The sequence below is a fragment of the Pseudopodoces humilis genome, chromosome 5 (genome assembly GCF_049639895.1).
Source record: "Pseudopodoces humilis isolate 2021_Gansu_Grassland_sample_001 chromosome 5, ASM4963989v1, whole genome shotgun sequence".
NCBI lineage: Eukaryota > Metazoa > Chordata > Aves > Passeriformes > Paridae > Pseudopodoces > Pseudopodoces humilis.
In genome coordinates, this window is record NC_142204.1 from 65,057,337 (window position 1) to 65,077,983 (window position 20,647).

Genomic DNA, 20,647 nt, shown 5'->3' on the forward strand with positions numbered 1-20,647 from the left:
AAGGAAAGAAGACTTAATTCTGACAACTTTATTAAATATTCAGTACATCTGACATCCTCTTATCAACAACAAAAATATGGTTTAATTATGATAAGCCATGTTGGAGTCATTTATACTACGTAAGTGTGAAAAAACAGCAGTAAATTTTTTCTTGTTCCATGTGGAAAAATACACATCACCTTCCATCCCCCACAAAAAAGTAAGACAAGGCACAATAAATTCTCATAATTCTCTTGCTTCTGGCTTTTCAGTTCTATCACAGCTCTCCAAATTAAGATTTATGTGCTATTTTGCATCTGTATCAGTTGTTGATTTTCCCCCCCTACAGGGATATAGGTGGATAAGTTTGGACAGGAAACAGTATCCCTCAAGCCAAACTGAAAGGTTTATAAAGTTGCTAATAAAAGTTTGGGTCAGGGTTTAAATATCAATCATCTACTCATTGTCTTTTTAAACAAGCTCAGGCATTTTCCCAACCACTCCCAGCAGGTCTCTGCCACTATTTTAGACTAAGATTTTAGCCATTTCTTTTTTCCCTGTGTTGACCTCAATAATTTTTCTTTCTCCCCCTCTTTACCTGCCAAATGCATCCATCAGGATTTTGCCAAAGGCTATCTCTTTTGAAGCTGAGAGAAATTCACTAATCGTGAGTGTCAAATCCACAATAAATGCCATTGCCATATGGTATATGCTGCTTTTGGGAATTATCTCAAAAGGCTAGCTGTGAGAAGGCTGGCTGTATGCTAGGAAGGTTTTACTGCTAACTTTCATAACTCATGTCAGGTCTTTTCAGTTTCTGTATTCATTGGCTACAGTGAGTGCAACTGTTTCCTGAATTTATAAAAATGTTGTCAAGATCCCTTGATCTTGCTTCCTCCGTCTCTCTTACACAAACACATCCAAGCACATCTATACACACTGGAATAGCATGCACAGTGGCATGCAAATCTAGCAAAAGAGAAGCTTGTAAATAAATAGTATGTCATTCTGCTTACTCAATAAATTCCTCTGGGTGTTAAAATCATGATAAACATATCATAAGCACCGATGAAGGCTTTACAGCCTGTCCCATCACACCATCCTGAGTGCAATTCTGCAAAGCATAGGAAGACATGAAGTTTGAAAAATGGAGCAGAAATAGCTCCCATAAGGGAAGGGTGCTGACAGTTGAAACATAACTAACTGGAGAGCATTTCTTTTAGCTAAAGAAGACAGCATCAGTGACACATCTCTGTGCCTGTGGAGGCATACTGTACATTCAAAGCAACAAGAAATCTACCTTCTTTAAAAAATTGTCCATTAGTACATAAATATATCTGTGTTGAAATCCCTCAGATGGTGCCATTCTCAGCAAGAACTACACACAAGACTAAGAAATTCCACAAAGAAACACACTCTTGTGATCCAAAGAGGCAAGGAGAAAGAAAACCACATATGAAGAATTTAACATTCCAACACAGTGATAGAAAAAGAATTACAAAAATAAAATAAACCACAAAAAAATAAACAAAATAAAATAATAATTAAAAAAAAACCCAACACAACAAAAAAAAACCACAATTTAATACTTTCCCTAGGCAGAATTCATCCATCCTTAAGGTTTCTATTATGCATTTCTGGGTGTTTTGCTTTCCTGGTAAGTAATACAAATGAACTGCTGGCAACATCACATCAAAACAAAAGTGACAGAATCAGAAAAAACACTGAAAAGTTTACCTTTATAGGAAAGCTTCAGTCTTGGGATATTTTGTTTTGATGTTCCAGTGACTGGAAGGAACAGCATCACTAAAGACATCAGGCTGCAGGCATGTGGCACTTGCAAAGCTCTCATTCTGCTCTCTTCTTCTGTATCTTCTTTTGCACAATGGTGAAATATCGCCTCACTTTTCAAGCAACCCAAGTTTTATCTGACAGAAAAAAAGGAAAACATCTGTGAACCTGCATTACTGCATAAATAATAACTCTGTAAGCAAGCCAAACCTATCTTTAAAGAGCAGCTCATTTAATTTCCTTGCTACAAAAGTATTTTTTCCTCTCGTACAAGTAAAAATGTTTTGTTTCTTTAATATTAAAGTTACACATTTTGGCATTGGAAAAATATGTAAACTTTTCAAACACCAGTGTGTAGTACAGCTAAAGTTTAAGCACAAATTAAATTAATGAAGTATCCACAAATAGAACATTTGCCATTCAAAAATGACCATTCAAGTTGTTAGTTCACACCAGTCCACTGGATATCTTAATGTTTTGTAACTCTTTTTATCTCAGTACAGCAGCTATTTCATGTTTATGCTATGACTAGAATGAACTGTCTCAGATGCCATGGGGGTACAAGCAGAGTTAACAATGAGCACATACCCATCAAAACTTTCATAAATAAACCAAGAAAATTGGATAGAACAAGCAGTTATGTTTAGTTTTAATAGGAAAAAAAAGTCAATGAGGATGATGGATTTAAAAGCATTTTCAGTATGATATTTCCAGCAGAATAACTGCCTCAACTCATCCACCAAAATGTCCTATAAACTTTAATGAGTGTTTCAGGCTGGGGTCAATAGGCTGATACGAGATTTTGTTAGCACAGTGCGCAACTAAGCCAGCTTTGCAGCACTTTTCACTTAATAAGTGTCATTCATGTTCCATAAATCTTGAAGTGTTTTACAAATGAAAGCAATTATCACTGTCCTTATTTTCCCTATGCAAAAACAGAACCATAAAGCTCCAGTGAACCTACTTCCTCAAGGTCACACAGCTCGCAAAGTAGTTGAAAAGAAAACAGCAACAGCAATCTTGGTGTCCTTTGTACCCAACTGTCAAGGATCTCTTTTGCCCAATAACTACACTTTTTCATATGAAATTATTTGAAATGGCATCTTGAATTCTGAAGGCAAAATTTGATGGTAAATAAATCACAGAGATCAGAGTATGAAAATATTTGTAAGATCAAATCCTTCCTCCTGCAAGTGCATGATGCTAGAGGTCAAGGGAGATGGCTGGTGAAATGACAAATATCAGTGTTTGAGTAATGCTGTAAAACCAAGGAGTAAAAAATGTTATGGTTAGTCGAGAGATTAATGGCTCATGACTTTCCACGAAAATTCTTTTCTGAAAGGTACTGAAACTGCCTGATAAAAGAGCAATCCTAGTGCCCACATCAGCCAGCATTTGCACAGACATCGAAGAAGAGGTTCCTTACGAGCCCATGAGAAATGCAGCGCAGCTTGTGGCCACTGGCTCAGGCAACTCTGTGAGCTAAAGCAGCACCCAGAACCAATTCAGCACCTCCTGATGCAGGCAGTTCATCTTTCCTGGCATGAAAGGATGGAAACAGTTCTCTCTGAAAGAGGAAATCTGTCTCAGATGAAACTTGTGCTTTCTGAGCCTCCAGACCTTCAGTCAATAGTAAAAGACAGGGAAGTGTGCAAGAAGAGCACAATGGTGAAAGAGAAAAGAGGGGAACAATTTGTAAAATACCCAAAGCGTAGCTCCTATTGCCAAACACCGAGCTTCTTTCTCCTCAGTCCCCTCTTCAACACCCACATTCAGCTTCTGAATGCACTATTCTTGGCCAAGTGTGAGTACATGTTCATGAGATGACATGGAGAGAAAAGAGACAAATGTTAAATGCCTGTTTCATCTTTCCCTTCCCTTTATTACAGTATAAGATCCTAAGAGAAGACCCTTACTTCTGTGCCAACATGTCTGAGGGTGGACCACAAAGGACAGATGTGGATTAGACTATCCCAGGGTTAAATAGCCTTTAAGAAATTTATTTAGGGGGAAGAAGGGGAAAAGAAGGGGAGGGGAGGAGGGGGAAGAATATATCAAGATGAGCCATCAGCCCTGTCCATCTTCAGCAGGATGATAGTGACAAACCTTACTTCAAAAAGAAGCAATTAAGAGAGAGCCAGTCCCACTGCAAGTATGTTGAGAAGTCATGGCCTGAAGGTCTGGGCCCCAGCCAACAGGGAATTCACCAAAGGATTTGGGGCTCATTTTTTTGAGGCAAGTTACTGTGAAGAATCAAGACTAAAACAGTTGTGTCAATACACTGTCATTTGCAGAACTGATTGAGAATCAGCACCGAACTTGGGCCTTTGGCCATAGCTCACAACATCACTTTTTCATTTAGGTTTTTTTTTGCTAATGGGAACCTTCCTCTTTTTTTATTTTTTCTTTTTTGTTGGAGTTTTTTTTTTCCCATTTCCCTTTTATTTGAATAATGTCTGTGAAAAACCATTTGCTTTCACAAGGCGGTTAGTTTACACTGGAGGCAGCTGCTCTGTGAGCTCGAGCCAACCCTGTCCTGTCTTTAGATTCATTGCAATCTGGCCAGATTGTCACATATATTTTTAGTTTATGATGATCCTCTAATACAATTCCAGCTTCCACACAGAGTCCTTCCAACAGTCTAGCTCAGGTTAATGAACTTCAGGCCAACTAACTTGACATTAATCTTCAGAGAATATCCTTCCTCTCTGTAACATATGCAATGTCAATCAGTGTCCTGTGCTGAAAAGACCCACAGTCACACTGATCAGAAACAAACAGTCCCATAAGCAGAAATAAAACATAAAACCCAAAAGCAAATTTGACTCCTGCATTCTTTCTTCCACTCAAAAGTAACAAGAATTTGGTCAGAGAAAGAAAAATTACTGGTTTGTTTAGTCCTTTGATACTTCAGCTAAGGACCAACACATTCTAAAACTTCCTCACTATGAACAGATCCAAAATAAATGAGGAAAAAGAATCTGAAAAGAAAAATGCTGAGGCTAAAGCTGCTTTCCCACCTTGGCTTCATCTAGGAAATAGCACTGCACTGTGTTAATTGTCACCTGCAGGACCAGCCAGGGAAGGAAGCCATGCATACACCTCGCTGAAACAGGGGCATTTCCAGTGGAATAAAGGAGCTTTTATTTGCCCCATGTAGGGGCGGGAGGCACAAGGCTGAGGAGGGGCTGAGCAGCCTGGCTCCATCCTGCTAGGACCTCCCAGCAGGGCACATAAATTCGGAACGGGCTGTGGGTTACACTGCCAAAAGACAGAAAGTTGAACTGCTGGTGCCCTGCCATCCTGACTGGCATATGTGTGATGTCCCATCCCTGAAACGAGGTGTCACCTCCCTGCAATTGGTCACATTTAGTGGAGCCCATAAAAAAGATTGCTCCAAAGCTACTGTCTGAAACAAGAAAACCTGGAGCCAATTTACTAAACATAATTTATTCCAGGCCCTTTGTGGCAATAAACAGAGCTCTTCAGCCTTCTCAAACACACAGACAGTAAGGAGCTCTGTGCTTATGGGAGCTTTTTCACATCGTTCAGCTCAAACCTATCTAAATGCAAAATCTTGCATGCACAAATACTGAGTAGTTTCCGACTCCTCCTGGCGTCACAAAGTCCAGAGCTGAAACTACTGTGACCCATCTGCAAACACACACTTTTTAAACTGTGTTCATGAAACTCTCAGTTAATTCTGTTAAAAAAGCTTTTATGAGAATTCAAAACCTGTTTCCAGCACTAGTTTTCCAAGGTCATTTTAAAATTCAGAATTTTATATTCCAATAAAGAGTTATGGTTTGGTTTTAGTGAATCTAAACAATGCTGCAAATTGTGACAACTGAAAATATAGACCAACCTAGTCACTATAAGCTTATAAATTTATTATAAACCTAATGAGTAAGTTGCCTAGGCCATGTAGCCTCAATATGTAATTTTCTATCACTGATGTGAGAGTTTTTCTTTCTTCTCATCTATCCTTGTTTGAGATCTTGGGGTTTTATTTTTTTTTTTTGGTCTATGGAGTCATAAAAGAGCAAAAGATGTCCCTTCCAGACATCAACAAAATAGCAATGAGTGGCCTGTCAGACAAACATATTGCTTTAAAAGATTTAAAATTATTCAGCTACAAGAAGAAGCAAAAATTTCCCCATCTACAATTCAGATTTCTGGAAAGGTACATTATCTCATTATCATCTCTTTATTAAGAATATGTACTTTATCTATATGCACACAAATTCAAAGCACGTTACTTTAAGTATACAGATATATGCGTCCAATGCATTATGTAGATGTCTCACCTTGAAATTACACAAATTCCAAAAGAAAAATTACTGTGCTTGTCTACTGTGTGGTTCAAAAACTATTGTAATTATGAACTGGATATTGACTTGTCTTTGTTAACAGGAGGGAAAACTGTAAGCTTACATGACTCAGATTATTAAATTAGAAAATCAAATGGACTAAAAATAAAATTATATCTTTAGACTTACTTATTTCTGCAATAACAAAGATGACATTTATCCAGAGCACAATGAAACTATGTTCTTGTACCCCTTAGATAGATGGTCTGTTTATTATTTGGCAGAAGACGCTTTTCTCTTCATTGTGAAATCTCAGTTAAAGCTAACTCCATCCAAGAACTGGTAAACAGTATTATTCCTCACTATTCTCCAACTTTTTAAGTAGGTTTTGTGTTATTTATAGTCCAGAAAATGTTCTCTTTCAGGATTCAGAAAAATACTACTTTTTACACAAACCCCAGATCAGCATTACTTCACTTCCCAACACTAGGAGACATTAATTAATAAAAGGACAATAGTACAATCAAAAAAAATTATGTGAGCCTACAGTAAGTGACTTTTTTTTTCATTTTGTTTTGTTTAAATCACTGGGTTTAGTGTACCTGGTTTAGATGAGGTTTTGCCATAGAGCAGTCTTTGCTATTGTTAAATATCCAAATGATTAGCAAAGACTCATAAGAAACATAACCCAGCTTACAATGAGTTTTACAAAACTTTAAAGACTTTAACTTTTACTGAGCTCCTCACAGGATTTACACACTATCCATTCAACACCAATAACTTGGCAGGAAAAATCACTGCTTTGATTCCCACTTGAGAAGAGTCAAATAGAATAAAGAAAAATGAAGGGTCTGAGAGACAATGAGGATGCAATTGAAGGAAAAAAGAGTCATCAAAAAATCTGGTTTTATTGCAGAGAACCATCTGATCATAAATAAAGCTGTCCAATAGAGAGAGAAAATACATTGGAGGATTACACTGGTTTTTTTGATGAGATAAAGTCAAGCTCAAGTAAAAATGGTTACTTAAGGAAATGAAACATGAGAGAAGAAGAAGGAAGGAACTCCCTTATTTTGTTCACTTTTTCATACTTTTCAGCATCTTTCTGAAGGGAATCTTCTGGTGGAAGCATTTCTAACAGGCATGTAATCTGTTTGGAGATAAACACTGGTAGAAACGGTAGAAACTTTGCAGAATGATCTGTGTCACATTGCTCTGAAGAGCTTATCTGACCCTGAAATTTACTGTTGGGCACCTAAAATTATACACATAGGAAATGAGCACTTCATCCTTAAAAATATCAGGGTATTTTTCAGGTCAATGTCAGTGAGGTCAGGATTACACCCAGAGATCTCACACAGAGACAGAAGTAATCTTTTCAGAAAGTGGCAGAGAGAGAGCCATGCACACAGACATGTCATGTATCATTAGAAACGGTGATTCTGAGAAATTTTATCTATGCTCTTTTGGCCATGTAACACATAAATCCAAGACTGATGATAAAACAAATGCTAATCTCTAACCCTAATTATTTTTTGCATATTTTATATATATTTTATAGTATATTGTGTTTCCTCAAAAAAACAAAGAATAAACAAGCAATAAAAAAAACCCAGACTCACAGTTTTTTACATTCTATAGACTGCTTCTCAAACACAGTATCTATTGTTCAAGAAAAAAGATGGGATGGAAAGTAACTTGTCATCTGATAATGATATTGCCAAGAGGAGGTAGGCACCTAAATAAAATATCCCAGTCAGATGTGCAGCTGGGATCTTTGCACAGAAATATCAACATGCCTTTCACTCTAAAGTTAGATGCATATGTATCTCTTAAGGATTCTTTTTCCTCTTGTTCCTTCTTGTTTTATTTTGGGGAAAGAATAATGACTTCAGGTATTACGTCCATAATAACTGTTTTCCATAGGCTCTTTATTTAGAAGGACATGAGAATGCCCTACAAGTCTAATCATAAAAAACAAACAAACAAACAAAAAACCAAAACAAAACAACCAAAAAAAAACCCCAAAACAAAACCCACAAACAAACACAAGCCAAAGAAGAAAGCAGTATGTAAGGCACGATTTAGCAACACATAAGAATCAAAAGGAGCCCTAAGCCAAACCTCAATGTTACATTATTTTAAGTACAGCATGTTTCCCCGGCAGACCAGAAAAACCACTAACGCTATGAAAAGTGATTCTAAGATGAGTTTTGTAACTTTGGTATCCAAGAAAAGAAAAAGGCAGTAGCATGAAAATTCCTAGAGACATTAATGAAAAGGTAGACTAGATGGAAACCACTCTCTGCCAAGTACTGTGACGTCTGAAAGGTTTTAAAGAGAAACAGAGAATTTTCCTCTAAAATGTCTGTCACCACCTGCAGCACTTGGGGTGGTTTGGCTCAGCTCTGAGTGAAGGAGACAGGGAGACAACACTTGCAGGAAGCTTTGCCTGTGGAACAGCCTTGGCCTGCTCTTGAGAAAATACTGAGAAGCCAGAAAAATGTCATGATGGCCATCAGAGAAAATAACTTCTCATTTTGGGGAGACCTGCCTGAGCATTTAAACTCTAGAAGATTGCATTTGCCCTGCTGCAGCCTGAATTAACCCCAGGCAGCACTGTCAAGCCACATAAACCACTGACCCTGCAACCACCATTCTTCTGCTGGAAGAAACATAAGCCTTCATTGGCCAACACAAAGGAAGGATTACAGTCTCTTTTTCATCTCCAGGAATTCTTGCCAGTGTTTTGCTATGGAAAAACTGTTCTCTGTTATTTCCTTTCATAGGAGACTTTCCAACATCTGCAGGAGTGAAGCATCAGTCCACTAGCAGGGACCCGAATTCTGAACTGGCTGATACTTTTGGGTGTTACCAGTAACTACTGGCAGTGGGGTATTCTACAGATTAGTTACTTGAACTTGCCCTACCATGACTTTTGTACGTTTGTGAAAAACCCAGCTTGATGGGAAGATAGTGCAGCACTCTGGTGAAATCTGTGATATATCAAATCCAGACTTACTGCACTGCACAATACAGCAGCCAGGTGGGTAAGAGCACATACCCTGAAAGGTACAGCCAGCGAGTGTCTGCATGGATAGCTCTAAAGATGCGAGAAGGTGGGGTTCTTGTATCCTTGATCCAAGCAATCCAGCTCCTAGTGCTTCATTAACTGCACACTATACAGCAATGTATTACACATTTCGTACATACATCTGGGGCACCACCAGCCAGCCAACTCTGTGTGCAGGCACAACCTGCAGATCATTCACACAATCACAACCCAGCAGACCCTACTAAATCAAAAACTAAACCAAAACAAGCAGAAAGAAATAAATAAACCAATATTTACATATACATAAATATTTAAAATGTTAATTTCATTTCACAGCCAATATTTATTGTGCTAAAATTTGTAGCTAGATTATCTGATGTAAGCATTAATGTATTGCAAAACAGTTTGTAATTTTCTTTAAATGCTTGCAGGCACTCACAGATTCCCCAGCTGTATCTAAAGTCTATGAGACTCAGATAAAAACAGAATGTTACAAACGTAAGTAAATGTTAAGTAGAGGCAACTGCATGTTGGCATCTTAATATAATTAAACCTTTTTTCGTTATTATTTTTATTTTACAAATCCTGATGGGATGTTTCCTTAACTGCCAGTACTATTTCGTCAGCTGTGTAAAAGTCAAATCACAGTTTTCAAAATAATTCAGGCTAATACAGTTTAGCAATGGTTAAAAAATGTGTACTTCATATGGCAGCTGGGCTTTGATCAAGTATGTTTGCTGTATATCCAATGGCATATTTTCCTACAATTCCTTTCATCAATGTAGGGCCTCATTATTTGCTGCACTGTCAGTGAACTCTGTACAGCACAGTCTGCAGGATTTAATGTATAAACTACACTATAGGGAAAGACATGCCGGAAGGATTTTAATTTACACTTCCAACAAATTGATTTAATAATTCATGACTATATGCTTGAAGTCTATTGGAGAAGGGTTTTTTTAATCCATTGTCCAACTAATTTTGGATCAACATTTTGTGCAGCCAAAATGTAAAGTGATACACATGAACGTGTACACTGCAGAGCAGTGATCTCTGTTGGCCCATTAACCCAGATATTTTATTGTTAGGCTGAACACATTTGCTTTCTTCCTGTTTTTTTTTTTAACATTTGATTTCATTTAAATTTGGAGTATGTGTGACAGGGAATCAGCAGAGCCTCTATAACAAATCCCACTTGTGAGCTTACACAAATCACTGACTCAACACAGACCTATTCCTCTTGATGGGTTTCCCTCAGGTACTCATCAACACAGCATCTAAGCAGTTTAAAAGCTTTAATGCCTCTATTCTCTACCCTCTATCCTTGTCATTATGAATTAACTGGATTTATTTTAATGCTACCATAGGAGATGACATCCCTTGGATAAGATCACACTAGCAGTCAGGACCAGCACCCACATCCCTCTAGTCACACAGCCAACCTTCTCCACAGGGACAACAGACTTGTAACTCCTGCAGTGAGATCCATGACTCACATAACACTTCTTCCAGTGTTTTATTTGTGATTTAAGTGCTTGTGCAAACTGCAGAAAATTGCAAGCAATCACAGTTTCATTTTCTATAAAGAAGTTCACAGAGGAAATACACGCTGCCAGTGTGAGTTCAGACAGCAGGTTATCAAAGCTTTAACAGTCCTGTGTCCTCTGATAATGAATTTTACCATTTTCAAGGGTTACAACATACTGCTATCAGACCCTCCAAGAGCTTTCTGTTTGTGTCACAGCAGAAATCAATTCATATTTGGTGCAATAGTTGTTTTGCTGGTCTATTTTTAAGCTGCTTTGTGAAGGGTGCTATCATGACAGTTTCCTGGAATCTGAAACAGCCACACTGAAAAAGAAACCAAGAATTCAGGCATCACCTCCTCCATCACAGAAACACTGCCACTTTAGTTTAAAACCACAATAGCTTTCCTTTGTCTCGTGAGGACAGAGGACACAGTGTGCAAGGTTGAATCAGTATTTCACTGAAAAAAAGGAAAGATTTTTAGATGGTTAACCAGACAGTTTCCATAACCAGAAAACCAGTATTAGAAAGGTAGAATATAAAACATCACTTCTAATTTCCTTTTCCCCAGTAGTCATTTGTCCCCTAAGATGATGAGGCAATCTCAGTCTTGAGGGAGTTCGGAGGTTTCATTCCCTACCAGAATTGTCAACACTGGAACAGAAGCTCAGAGAAGTTGTGGGTTCTCTATCTATGCAGACATTTGAAGCTTGACTGGACATAGCTCTAAGCAATCTGATCCAAAGCTGAAGTTATCCATCCTTTGAAATACAGAAAAAACCATATGACTTCCTCATATCTCCTTCAACATTAATTTTTCTACTACTTCCTTTAGCAGTTAATGGACAAATGAATCACTGAACTGAACCACACACAGAAGGTCTTGTTCAACATCCAACACCCTTCCACTTAAACTTAGATGTCTGACAGCCATCAAATGACTTTTTCTACTCTAGTCATCTTCCCACTCTTCTGATAAGAGCAATGTCTACCTGATCTGTTTACAAATTAACTGCTTTACTATTAAAATCTGACTGAAAACAGGATCACTTTTCTTTTATGAAACTGTCCAAAAGCTGCAGCAATTCAAGAACAGATTCACAGACAGATAATAAACCCCTGTATCAAGAATAGCAATGTGTGCATTGGACAAGTAGAGTACACACAACACAGATGCAGGTTCTGCATTAGCTGTATAACTTAATTCAGCCTCTCACAGCTTCCAGGTACACTTCACCCACATGGTGTTGGTTTGCCCATCCCATGAAAACTAAGCACAGAACCGAACATCAAAATTATTAACACAGTATGTGAAATAAGGTTTGTTGCTGATGAGGCAAGAAGGGGATTTATTCTAGGATTCCTCCACTGTTTGAAGTTTGAAGAAGCTGCGTGAGAAGTGTCACTGGATGAACTGCAGACACCCAAACCATGCCAATGACTTCTGCTCACCCAGCACACAAGACCATCTGCATGTTCCAGGCTGACCTCTCTTTTCCATGCAGATCAGCAACCCTTTTCTGTCAGTCTATTATCTCCCAGTGGCACCAGGAAGTGGAAGCCATTGCAGTTACCACATTAAATATTTCTCTATGTTGTGGGAAAAAAATTACTAGAAAGAATGTGGGCTCCATGCAGGCTTAGCTAGAAAAAGAGATGTGGTGGAGAAGATTAAGTTGTGTTTCTATATCCACAGCTGAGCAGGTGGCAAAGACCCACCACAGGTGCTTGTCCCATAGAGGATTCCACTCCCTGGTGAAACAGCTACGCCTCAAAGAAACCAGGGCTTGAAGATATCCAGGACTCTTCCTGTCAGATGAGCCTTGTGTAAGTTTATGAAGCCTTGGGATCACCATGATTAACTACCTTCCTTAAGCCATTCCCCACCAGGCTTTAGTGCTTTTAAACCACTGACCCCTTGAATTAAAGAGGGAGATTTCTCTTTTCACAGCTGTGACTCAACACAGGAAGGAATTCAGAGACATCTGAACACAAAGCCAGGCAGAATTTAAAACAAAATCCTTCAATGACAGATTTAGCAAGTGATGGGCACAGCTGGAACTTACAAATATAACTAAGCAAATGAACATGCATTATACAACAACCTTACATAGACAGATCCTATGAAGGGCAACTTCCTCACAAGGAACTTCAAAAACCAAACTGCTATGAATAAATCATAAGAAAAACTAGACATTGTCTATTCAAAAGGAATCTGAGTCTTTGGGTCCTTCAGCGAACTAAATGGTAACCACCCCTAAAATGTGGTGTGTGACAACCAATTAAGCAACTTAAGCCTTGATTTTTAGTAATTGTCTATTTAAATCACAATGAAAAATCAAAATTCTTATGCCTAGAGAATAATAAAACACTATTACGATAGTTTCAAAACCTTATATAATAACTTATGTAATACCTTTCATACATTCAATTTGAAATACAGTAACTACTGCATACATTGAGTCATTGCAAGGGAAATGTGTCCCTACTATTTCATCTGGGGAAGTGGGGAAGTTGATGCTAAATCTACTCAGTAGATATTCTAGGAGGAACTGAAGTGAAAAAAAGAGTGGAATTAGATACTAACAGCTAATTATCAGTGTCAGGATCTTAAACATGACATGCTTGTTTCTACTCAATCAGATGGGCTACATGACACAGTGTATCAGTTTTAAGAAGCAAGCACAGGATTGCAGATGAACTCTATAAATTGCAACAAATATCTTGAAGATAATCAAGCATGAGGAATAAACCTATTGACCACCTTCACACAGTACTGCAAAACAAAACAATGAGTACTGCAAGTTCTCTTTCCCTTGTCTGCTCAGCTGGGGTATGTGACTTGCATTAATGGCACAGGGAATAATGTATTTGCGCTCAGACCCTGGACTGACTGATGTCAAATGAAGTTCAACCATTCATATTAATGGGGATCAGCATTTGTCTGAGGGAATGGAAGCCTCTCAGACCTCAGGGTCATGAATTGACAAGCTATCGAACATTTTCTCTGTAGTGCTGACCATCCTCCATCCCCGATGAGCTCAGCTGTCTAGACCCTTAGCCCCACTCCAGCTGCTTTGTGCTCCTCCTGAGGCACAGAAAGAGCTCATTACAGATTCTTTCTGTGTAATGTGCAATGTGGGCTGAGGTCTCACAACTCCATTTCTAGGAAACACAGAATAGTCACACATCTCTGGACCCCAAGAAAAACACAGAGACATACATGCAAACTGTGAGATTTGTTATACTGGAGATCTGTAAGAGACTAAGCCAGATGGTGACAGAAGTGCCATTAATGCCAGAAAAAGAAAAAAAAAAAACCACTGAAAGTGTCACCTCAAAAGAACAAAGATTACTAATAACTTGTACAAAGAAAATGATTGTTAAATTGCTGTTGTCTCATGCCACTAATAAGCTGGAAGAACATAAAAAAAGCAGTTTTTCTTACAGATGGACTTTCTGGAAAAATGTCTTCTCACAGAACTTATTCTTAAATGGTTTCAGAGTATCTATAAGCACATGGGTTGTAGTCATGCTAATGATCAGCAGGCAGTAACTTCAGACTGCTGATAAAAGTATGTAGCTGGTATTATCTGTCAAAACATTAAAATATGCAAGGAAAAACACTGCAGCAGAGTTTTGGTTTTCTTAATATCAAGTAGAGCAATTTTGGAAGTAAGGACAATTTTAATTTTCACCATCATCATAAATCCTAATAATATTAAGAACAGCAATAATACCTATGATAACTGTAACTATTTTCCTAAACTCTTTTGGCAACAAAAATTCTGCCAGATGCAAATTTAAATTTTATGGATGATAAGCAAGTCAGCTGTTTCTAGGGACTTTTACAAGTCCAGAACCCAGCTCTGGTAGTCAGGACATGCAGAGTGAGTGAATTCAAAAAGCCCACTCAAACCCTGGCATCTGTTTCTTTAGAGGCAGCTCAGCCACACTTGTTTTTTCAGAAGGGCTTGTGTAAACATTCAAAACCACAAAACAATAAAAAGATAAGAATCCAGCATGCAAGGCCAACCTCAACAAAGGATGAGACAAATGAAAAAACAAGTTCAAAATAATGCCTTATGTGCATAATAAATTTCAGTATCATGAGTCATTAAACTGACTCATGAACTCTAACTTGACCATGTCTCTTTTAATTGTTCCATATAAGGATCCACTTTCCGAAAAAGTGTATCTTTTGCAGACATGGTGCTACAGCTTGGTTTTTTTTCTTTATCAATAGTGTATGTGTACTGTAGTGCAAGTTATGGAACTTAAATTTTGCTACAGGTTTAGAAAGACCTAGAAGGATGTAGAAGATACACAGCTAGACCAGAAAATGCCTTCTATATGTACTTGGAGAACTACCAGTAGAAATCACTACAAAAACAATGAAGATCTATTCCTCACAGTAATGTCAGGTGAAATGTAAAAGCTAAAAAGGCAAGGCTGCAAACCTATGCAGTCAGTAACTGAGAAAGTAATCACATTTAATCTTCTTTCAGCATTAGTCTCTCAATTTTCTTTCCTTAGCAGTATGAATCTCGAAACATATTACTAATTTTCTAAATTTAAGCAGTTCTGGGTTTTCTCCACCTTCAACATTCATATCCTGTTCCAGAAAAATCCTCTCACACAACAACTCGTTACTTAAATAAGGCTATAAAAATGTTAGTAATGGCAAGACTGAAGGCTCATCCAGTCTAGTAGTCTCTCTTCAACAGTAAGAAGAATAATTATAGAACATTTATATATGACATTTCCTCACCCTTAGTGCTCCCCCTTTTCTCCATCTATTTTCAGCTCAGGAGATTTCCTAAGCCTATTGTGGCCTGTCTATTTTGCAACCCCCTAGTAGATATCACTTTCAAGTACTTGTCCAGCATCTCTCTGAGCCCTTGTAAAATTCTTGCATCTGCAACACCATCTGGCAAACAAGTTTATATGTCTGCTACCCAATGTGTGAAGAACCACTTCCAATACCAACAGTGCAATGTGATAATGTATTAATTTCCCCTCACACTGAAGCACCTTCATAATATTAGCCAGAAAGTATATCCCATTGGGCAATTAAAAAAAAGAAAATTCTGATTTAGTTGTGATGATCATCCAACTGTTTTAATATTAAGCTGCATTACACATGCTACCTCATTATTTTATTTTCTATAATTGTCTCATGGAGTGAGTGGGAAATTAAGTGAAAATTGGCCAAGAGAAAGTTAAGAAGGTGATAGTAGTCATCAGTTCTAATGAGTATTTGCTGCCAAAGAAAAAATCTCTTGCTACGGTCACTGCACAAGATGAGATATAATATTTCACAACTAAATCTCTGGTGAGAATCCAGGACTAGCCTTGAACAAAGTAAGTTCAATTTAACAAAGTAAGTATTTGCTAAGGCTGGCAAATACATGGGCAGGGCAAAACCAGAGCTGAGATCAGAGAAAGACAAACCCTTCAGGTTTCACAGCCATCAGCAGTGGCAGCAGAAGGGCTCCCACACATGAACTGGTGAATGGTAGGATGGAAAAGGCATCCCAGCACCCAGCAGTTGGGGAGATCTGTCACATCTCTCCTTGACAAGGCCCTTTGCCTCTCTCACACTGCATTAAAATTCAATTTTAGTTTACTGAAATGGCCAGGTTTTCTCATATCCACAACTTTTACTCTAATAAAGGTGGCATGGGGGTAAAGGGTTTTACTTTTGCACCAGTTGATAATGCATCTTTAATATCTTCTGCTTTCATAATTACTGCATAAGAAATGCGCTTTAAGATTTATGCTACAAACTGACTATGAGGAAATAGAGTTATAAGCTCTATTAATCTTCATGCTTTAAGGTGTGAGTGATGTAAGAAATACCATCTTGCAATACAAAACAGTAAAATTGTGAAGATTTATGCCTTCCATTGAAACATCTGGTCTTACCCACTCTTGGTGCCAGAATGGCAGCCTGGATGAGCAGCTTGTTTATTCCAGCCAGGCATTTCCCTGACTCCTGGACTTTATGTTAAGACATGATGAACATCTTACTCCCACTGGAGAATTTTTACTCTTGTGAAGTCAATAGGTCAGAAATTGAAATTTATAGCTCATGAAAGGGATTCCTTCTCTGAGTTTGTTAGATTCTAGTGCATCAGTAGACAAATATAAATACTTAGAACAATTGTACTTTATGTACTCCATACTTGTGCTTCATACAGGCACAGTCATTAATTTAATGACCTGTCAGAACACAACTTCTTTAGCAACAGAGTGAATCATGAGGGGTACGAAATATCCAAAAGGGCTACATCTCACAGAACTACAACAGTAAGCCCTATCAAAAAAGTTTCTTTCATTTCACAACAACAACAACAAATGTTTCAACTCAGTATTAAAAACTTATTATTCCAGAGGAATTCCAGAGGTAATTATTCCAGAGGATCAAATTAGTTATATTTACTTACTTAGAATTCAGAATAATTCCATTCTTTTTATTATATCTATCAAAAGTCAAATTTCAAGTTAAGTTAGTATCTGCAGTGGATCATGATAATATAAAGGCATTTCTGCTACTGCCTGATGAGTTTCAGAATTGTTTCAAAAAATACACACATTCGGAAGTTTCATGAGTTTATCAGAAACTAACATTGAAACAATGAGGAAAAGCATTAGACTTCCTGGGAAAAAAAACTTCATTAGGTTTTAAAACAGAAAAGTTATACCACCTTTTTCAATTACAGCTACTTTTAAGATTTTCCAGAGGTAGCTACAGTTTGGCTTTGACCCTACTCTTGCCAAGTGCCAGAAATACCAAATTATAGAAAGGAAAATATTGTGTGTGCACACATGTATGTGTTTGTCTACGGTCTGCATAAGCAATTGAAAAACATCCAACATATACACACAGCAAATTGCATAATTAAAACTACTCTTATGTAGAAGAAATTTGTCATTTAAGTAGAAAATAATGGAAGGACAGCAGAGATTTCTCAGTACTAGAACATAATTCTTCATTTAATGAGTAATCCCTGGAGCATATGGGTGTTTACCTCACCCTGGGCAAGCTCAAGTGCATAGACAGACAATTACAGTGCTTCAGCTGATGTATGATAACTTGATCATGATGTTAAGTTGCTGTAATGCAGTGACACTCTTTCATGGCCTTACAGAGTGCATTTCTGTATTTTCTTCCATGACAATATGACTTTTGTCTTTGGAAGATTAAATGGCTATGAGATGCATGCATGTTCAAAGTTAGAATGCCTGAATACACAAAGCCCTGGTAACTTAGAAAACTGGAACTTCTGTCTGCAGTTTCTCTGAGTATGGCAGGTACATTGTCTACACCCATTCTGCCTTCAGAAAAATAAAATATTAGTAAATTTAAAAAAAAAAAAGCAGACAAGATTTTGAAATAGGAAAATCAAAACACAACTTGGTTGCACTGTGTCTTACATGAATAATGGCTGGACAGCAGACTTATTTACATGACCTACTGAATACAATTCAAAAAAAAATTTAATATGTAGATATAGGCTGGAGATTAATAGTAAATGCTGGCAAATGGCTTCAGAAGGGCTCCAAGTTTTGCCTTGGGAGAATGGCAAAAGGAGAAAATATATTGCTAAAGCCTCTCTTCCCACCACTTTTATACTGCTGCCTCTTGTCAGAGTGTAGGGTGCAAAGTTCTGAGATTGGTATTTGGCAAAAGCACAGCTTAAATTATTTAAAAAAAAAAAAAAAAAAGGAGGAAAAAGAAAATCTAATGGAACTGCTTTGGTCAATCACACACAGCTGTTGAACACCTTTAATATCTTGAGTCTTCACAAAATTCGTGAAAGCTGAGGACAGTACTTCAAACTAATAATTTTCTAGGCTTTTAGACACTGTATGAAAATCTTATTTTTCTATTCCATATTACAAGGAAAGTTAAAATGCAGAGATATAAACTCTACTGCTTGGTAATATGGGAACTCTAGAATCTCAGAAATGCCCACACTTCTATATTTCTTTCCATGTATTTGATCCAAAATTCTGGCTGTCAATGTAAAAGGAATTTTAAAGTGCTTCTAATATTCATCTATTCAAAGCAATCTAAAGATAAAAAAGATGTATGATTCACAGAAAAGTAGCCAATGCACACTCAGATACAGACATACACATATAGATAGCTGTGCTTTGTTCCACAGAAACTCTTGTGATTCACAGCACCCAAGTATGAGTTTCCAGGTTACTATGAACTTATTCCTAAATATTAAAAACATAATGCATTTAAGAACTTTTCTTCTTTTTTTTTTCCTTTTTTTTAAATAAAGCCAAAAGTAGCCATCAATGGTCATCTATGTTCTGGTTGGCATATTTCACACAAGAGACCCTTGATAATAAACCATGTCTGAAATATCAAAATTCTTTCAAATACTTATCTCTGTTAATGATAACTACAGCTGCACTCAAAATCTGCTGCCCTTGATATCACTTACATTCCCACAGGAATATAAATCTCCAGGTTTCAAAAAAAGTATTTGTTTCAGGGCTCTGGAGAAACACACAGCATTTTTGTTTGATGCTGCCTAATAGTATTATTGGGTTAACATGATGAAATAGACTCTTTTTTTTTTCTTCCCCTGAAGCTTATCTAGTCTCACATTATTAATCTGAAAATAGGCCAAAAGAAAAAACAGGAAGAGAGATACAAGAAATTCAGAGCTCAAATATGGTCATTTGGGCCTTTGCAGATCTTCAATAGAAGCGATTTAGTCCAAAACATGGGAATATTTAAAAAGAAACATTATGAAGAGCGACTACTGAAGGGTGTTTCCTATCTGTTAGAGATCAAAGAGGATCAGAGCAAATATGAAATTGTCTTGTAGCTGAGGTAATAATGTACTTAATGATCTTGAAATGAAATGTTTAAATAGCTGTATTTCTACCTTTTGTTTTAAAAAAATTGACTCCCATGAGTAATCCAATAATAATAGCAAAATTGTAACATATAATTAAATTTAAAAACAAGTTCTAGTCCATCCTTGAATCAAAATTATTCATCACAGTAAAGTCCTCTTGTTCTTAAAACCTGGTGTCTAGATTTATTTAATTTAATTTAATTCATAAGCCCCTGGTTATCACTGTAATTTTACTCATAGGCAGGTTATCTAATGCGCACTGCTATAGCTGTTTGAAGCGTATTTCCAAAACCAGAAAAGAGCTAAAACCCAGAGACACATCACCACCTCTTGCAGAAATGTCACTCATGCTATGAATAAAGCATAAGCTTAGAAAAGTATCATCACCCAGCAAACAAACAGCATTTGCTGAACCAAACCCATGTGTCTGGAGCTGCGCTCCCGAGCTAATTGGAGGCAGATTCTTGTGCCGTGCCACAGGACGCCGCAGCTGAGAAACCCCTCGAGCTGGTCATGGAGAGTTCAGCACGCCGTGTAAGGGCAATTGCCACACTCTGGGGAAGGAGGCATGGCCAGAAATCCCAGAAAGCAGGCTAGGAAACAATGCTGTCATCTGTCATGAGCAACCCCGACGGGGAGAGGAAGGCAGCAAGGCCAGGGACTGGGTGAGGCTGCTCTGGAAGCTGCAATGAGCCATTGCAAGGCTGAGCCCTGGTCTGGGGCATGGCTGGGGCTGAGAGCAGGGAGATGAAGGGTAGGTGGCACCAAGGAAGGATGATGGCTTCTGAGCAAACCAGGCCAGCACCTGCTCCTGCAATAGATGCCCCAAACCATCACTGCATCTGCATTCAGGTGTGTCCAGCTGGGCATAAATAATAATGGAATAAAATGGGACATCACAGAGGTTGGGATGGGTCTTCTTCAAAACTGGAGGAACACTTAGACTACACTGAAATTACACTTAGACTACACTGAAATTACTCAGTTATCTAAACAGCTAAAGTTGAATGAGAATAGGCATAACTGCAGCTGGCACACTGCCTTATCCAAGGACACTATCAAACTCAGTCACAGGAGACCCAAAACCTCTGTGCTCA

At 37.8% G+C, this 20,647-nt stretch overlaps 1 protein-coding gene across 3 annotated transcripts in view; it reads right to left on the reverse strand.

The window, feature by feature from the left end:
- SEMA3D (semaphorin 3D) overlaps nt 1-20,647 on the reverse strand; it is a 134,616-nt gene that overhangs the window by 91,524 nt on the left and 22,445 nt on the right. For 2 of the 3 annotated variants that reach the window (XM_088055042.1, XM_005526032.3), the window contains exon 2: nt 1,717-1,907. In XM_088055042.1, coding sequence (XP_087911168.1) covers nt 1,717-1,831 — 115 coding nt within the window. In that variant the 5' untranslated portion in view covers nt 1,832-1,907. Of the gene's footprint in view, nt 1-1,716; nt 1,908-3,474; nt 3,494-20,647 lie in introns of those variants that run through there. The other variant, XM_014255204.2, reaches the window with a different exon arrangement.